This window comes from Malurus melanocephalus, unplaced genomic scaffold (genome assembly GCF_030028575.1).
Source record: "Malurus melanocephalus ecotype Western Australia unplaced genomic scaffold, MMel_1.1 scaffold_307, whole genome shotgun sequence".
Classification (NCBI taxonomy): domain Eukaryota; kingdom Metazoa; phylum Chordata; class Aves; order Passeriformes; family Maluridae; genus Malurus; species Malurus melanocephalus.
This window is the reverse complement of record NW_026623539.1, coordinates 670484-675639: the sequence shown is the minus strand read 5'-3', so window position 1 is coordinate 675639 and position 5156 is coordinate 670484. Positions and strand designations below refer to the sequence as shown.

Sequence of the window (5156 nt, the reverse complement as noted above, 5' to 3'; positions counted from 1 at the left end):
TTAAAGAACCGGAGCGCGGGGGAGGCTGAAGGTTGCCGTGTCCCAACTTTAACTCCTGAATCTCAAGGTCGCAGCGATACCGCAGGGCACAATCTGTGATAGAGGAGTTCGAATTTGTCCCTTCCAGGGCTTGCACTCTGAGGGCGAAAGGAGCTGGGGTAGAAATCCCCTTTCACTCTCGCTTCTTGGAGTCTGAGTGGGCTCCTCTGCGAGTTCAGTCCATCTTCGGCAAAAGCCTGGCCGGGCTGAGCAGGAAACCTTCCCAAGCCCTGACGAGCCCTGTCGAAGTGCTGGGATCAATCAACTCGCTGAGGGTCTCAAACTTTTCCTAAACTACGTGTCAGATCGCRTCAAATAAGGGGGGAAACCATCCACCGAGGGTTTAAAAACACAGCCCTCTCTCTCTCCCTCTCTCTTTCCCTCCAGTCTAGACAGAACTGGAAGCCAGGTCTGCAGCTGAACAACGTTTCTGATGGCGCTGGCTGCTGCTAGTCCGGGCCTAGCACGCGTCTGGTGGCGTCCCAGACACGTCCCCCCATGCTGCCACCTCCTTAAGCCTGATGGGGTGACAGCTGGGACAGCCCGGGGTGCCGGACCCCCGCTCCGGGGGCAGCTCCCGTGGGAGCGCATCGCGGCTCCCGCTGCCCCGCAGCAGAGGCCGGGGTGGAGAGGCCTTGGTACGTGCCCACCTTTATTTCATGMGCCAGGATGGGACGGGGGTGCCCCCCACCCATCGGGTCCAAACCTCGCCATGGGGCCCTTTCCCCRGGTCTCGCCGCCCCGGGATCTCAGCCGGGAGGGGAAGCCTTTCTGGGCTGTTGCACTCCCCGTTTCCCCTCCCAGTAAAGCCAACTGGAAACCAGTAGCCGATTATGAGGAGGGGGAGACACGACGGACAGATGGGGATCCCCCTCCGCTCCTTCCACGGACATATCCCGAAAGGAGAGGGAATCTGGGTAATGCGGAACTGTGTGGAAGAACCCCCSCGCCCCATAAAATCCTTCTGCAGCCGGCGGGGGAGCGGGCACTGGCCGCAGCCGCCTCTCTCCGGCTCCCCCCTTTCCCCTCCACCCTCCCAGGCACCAAACGCAGGACTCGGGGACCGGAGGCGGTAGTTTCCGCGGCCTGTCATCCCTGGATGCAAAGCTTTGGTTTAAAATGTATTTCCAGCCGTACTTAAGACGATGAAAGATCAGGAATTCGCTGTATGCATTTAAACGTTGCCCTTAATAAGCAGAGTGTGCGGAAGCGCACGCCCGGCCTGTTTAGGGAAGACAGACACATRAAACACACCCGAGCTGTGGGTATAAACCTGCTCTCGGGGTCGTCTTKTTGCTCTCGAGGATCAGCAGGGCTGGAAAAGCCGGGACGCATCCAGCAGCATCTCGAAACGTGCCGCTTTTCCTCCCTCCTAAATCAAAGGCWTTGGGGGTCGTGTTCCCCAGGCACGGCCGGCGAGTGACCCCCCTCGAAATTACGACGCTCTGTTTCTCATCGGGAGATTTCCCGATGGGTAATAATGGCTGGAAAAAGCGGCGGAGCAGCGCCTCGCTTCCCTTGCTGCGTTACCTCGGCGTGCCTCGGGAGCTCACGCTAAAGGAGCCCCGGCTTCCCAAAGCACGGCTCCTCCGTGCTCCCGAAGTTTCTGAATTAAATTGCCATAACGGTAAGCTTTGCTCGGGTTGGGAGGGAGCTTTTATTCCGCCCCCCTCCCCCTTTATATTTTTTGGTTGGGTTTTTTTGAGGGGGTTGGTTTTTTGGTTTTTGTTTTTTGGGTTTTTTTTGGCCCTTTTAATAAAGCTCCCTAGAAACCGTGACGGAGAGCAGACCATCCACTCCGGGATTTGCTAATTCCTTCACCCTGCTCCTCCCGGTCCGGAGAGSCACAAACAAATGACAAAGCGGGGCAGCTGGGCTTTATTTAGCCACCCGCAGGCACTGACCAGCGCTTCACCGTGCGGCTGCCATCAGCTCCGCGGCCGCACGGACAGCACGGGCGGTCAGCGGCTCCCCTCGGCTGCCGGCCCCCAGCCTCCCCTCGCCCCGGGCCGCCCCAAGGGTGTTCAGTGGGATGGTGCGAGGCTCCCGGGGGGTTGATTCTCCCCAAATCCCGAGCGGTGCTGGCGCTCGCTGCTGGGTGTCCCCGAAAAGAACCGGAGGAGCCGCAGCCCCGGCCGGGGAGMAGCGGGGTCCCGGCGCCGCTTCAGGCCGGGCTGGGATCGGAGCCTCCTTCCCCTCTCTGCCCGGCCCCAGGAGAAGGTGCAGGGCCTCGCTGCGAAGCCGCCGCGCCTTAATTCCCAGCCTGCTTCCCCAGCTCCAGAAAACTCCAAGCAAAACAAAATAATAATAACAACCACTCTGTTTTTTCCCCGAGGCCGTGCCCGGACGGGAAGCGCCGTGCCGAGGGGCCATCCCCGGGGGCCGGCCGGGCTCCTCCGGGGCTGCAGGCACGAACCGAGCCCGCTCTCTTCGGGACGGTCCCCCCGAGCAAACGGAGCCGAATCGATAGCCAGGGAGGAGGGGGAGAAATGGGGATGAACCGGCCGGCTCTGCCTCCCGCCATCGCCGGGTTTGGGGCAGCGCAGCGCTGCCTTCTCTTCCCTGGGCTCATTTCCAGCCCGGCGGCTTTTCCCTCAATCCCCCCTCTCTCACCACCCCGTTCTGGGACCCCTGCAGGCGTCCCCTCCCGCCTGCCAGGACGCTGATCGGGTCGTGCCCACCCCACCACSCCGTCCCCGTTCTCTCTCGGCCCGCGGCGCCTCCCCGTCAGCCCTGGCGGTGATTTTACCTTCGGGGAAGACGGCTCGCATTTTCAGGTAGCTGGTGGTGAGGCGGATGATGGACGCCTTGTCCAGCTGAGAGGTGATGGCCGAGGGCAGGGGCAGGAGTTTGGCCAGTTCGTAGAATTCTCCATTTTCTTTTTCCCGTCTAGTCTTTGCCGCGTTCTTGGATTTTTCCTTCATCGCGACTGCTGCAAGGCGGGGATGTCACTGGCATATTAGACCCGATTCTTCCGAATGGCAGGGGGCATGGATTTCCACTTCAGAGTTAATATTTTCGTTAAAGGAAGGGAATTTACCCAAATCAAATCAAATAATTAATAATAATAATAAACGGAGGGAAAAAAAAAATACTAAAAAGGGGAGGGAAAAAAATAAAGCCAAACCAACCAAACAGAAACAACACCAACAGAAGGGGTACAAAGAAGGGGCAGGCGATCTCTGAGCCACAACCAGGACAGAAAAGCCGCTCGGAGAAGGCAATTCTGCTCTGACCCTGCAGTAGCGAGGGCTTCGAAACCCAGACTGAGAGACCCGCGGGAACCTTCGTCCTTTGCGTGCAGCTGGAAATCGGATCTTGATCCTCAACGGGGAGCAAATCGCTGGGTTCCCTTCACTGAACGATTTCTTCTACTCAATCCTTCCCCGTACAAAAACAATAATTAAAAAATAATTAGAATAGAGCGTCCATGCGAGAAATCATTGGGCTAAGCAGGCTGAACCATTTTTGGACATTTTGTCTCTTAAGAAAAAAAAAAAAAAAAAAAGCAAAGAGGAAACGGAACGACCTCGCTGCTCGTTGAACAAAGTGCAAAATGGTCTGGTCCCGGAGCCCGCGATGCCGAGGGCACGCCGAGCTCCCCGCTGAACGAAACTCAAACGCGATGCGGCGGCAGCTGATGGCCGGAGTGCTCCGAAATCAGCAGCTCTCCTTCCGTTCCGACGCTCCCCACCGGGCGGGTCGCTCCTGCGGACGAAGGACGCTGCTTCGGCCGTGCCGCGGGGCTCCGGCAGCGCTGGGGCGCGGGGGCCGCCGATCCCCGCGGGCGGGCGGGGCCGGGGCTGCGGGCGCGGGGGCTGCGGGGCTGCTCCTGCCGCTGCGGCCGCTGCGCCCAGCTCCAAATGTGGTTCTCATGCGGAGTCAAATTAAAGGATCCGTTTTCCTCGGGACCAGTGCCACTTCAGCGTTGTCTCTTTCCAAACAAGTCCGAGCGCTGGCAAAGGCGCGGGATTGATTTTGTTGCTTTTATTTATTGGGTTGKTTTTTTTTCCTCCTCCTTTTAAAGAAAAAGAATTTGCAAGATAGCAATCGTTTCTTGGTGGGTTTTTTTTTGTTTCTTTTTTATTTGTCACGTATTTCAAGAGCGAAGCYTTGGCTCTTTGGCAGAGACATGCCTTTCAAAGGCAAGGGGAGGGTTTGCTACATTCACCTCCCGCAATGAGCAGCGATCCTCACCATTCGGCGAGGATCGAAGGTGAAATTCCCCTCCTCTCGGAAATCATTGCCGCCGCGCTCCTCGTCTGATAGCACCGATAGCTCAGCTTTTTTTTTTCTCCCCTTTTCTTTTTCTTTCTCCTTTTTATTTTTTTTTTTTTTCCAGGGGCAGAAGGAGCTCTGAAGTGGACCTCTCGGTTAATTCTTTAGCAAAGGCTGCAGAAAGCCAGAAGAGCCTCAAGAGGGGAGGGGATAATGTATCCGTGACGTGTCCTCCCGCGCAGCGCCCTCCGAGGCACCCAAATCCAGCGGAGCCAGCGCAGAGCCGCAATTAGCACTTGCSATGGGATGGGAGGCCGGCCCGGGGGGAGCCGGGGGCGGGGGCCGCTCGCTGGGGCAGCCCGAGCCCGCTCCCCCCGGCCTCCCCAGGCTGCCGGCCGAGCCCCTTGCCCCTCGGTGCCCTTCTCGGTGCACTGGCCGTGACCCCGAGGGGGCCCTTGTCCCTGTCCCGGAGCGCAGCTGCCCGCGGGTGGAGCCTCGGGGGTGTGTGGGGCAGCGACCCGCGTGGGTTCCCCTTCCCCAGCCCCACGGCGCCGCCATAAATTGAGCCGAGCGCTTTGCCCCGTTGTTTCGGCGCTGGGTAAAACGTACCTGCACACCCAAGCAGGTACGCGTGGCTCCTGTGTACAGAGCACGCATTTATAGGGTATATAAAATACATATTCAATTATTTAATATTTACTACTACACGTGTATACACGCACACAAACACATTTCCACGCGGCCCCTCGTCCATGCGGGGGAAGTGGCCGAGCTCCGGGGGAGMTGCCCAGGGGCCGCCCCGCCGCCCTCCCCGCCGGCAGCCGCCGCTCATCAGCCCCCGCCGGGCCGCCGCTGACCGGGGCTTAACCCCGGAGCTGCCGAAGCGGCGCTCGGGCCGA

At 59.1% G+C, this 5156-nt stretch overlaps 1 protein-coding gene across 1 annotated transcript in view; it reads right to left on the bottom strand.

Moving 5' to 3' along the window:
- SIM2 (SIM bHLH transcription factor 2) overlaps positions 1 to 3073 on the bottom strand; it is a 55087-nt gene extending 52014 nt beyond the window's left edge. The window contains exon 1 of the mRNA XM_057377228.1: positions 2789 to 3073. Coding sequence (XP_057233211.1) covers positions 2789 to 2963 — 175 coding nt within the window. The 5' untranslated portion in view covers positions 2964 to 3073. The remainder of the gene's footprint in view (positions 1 to 2788) is intronic.
- Between the last annotated feature and the right edge of the window lie 2083 nt (positions 3074 to 5156).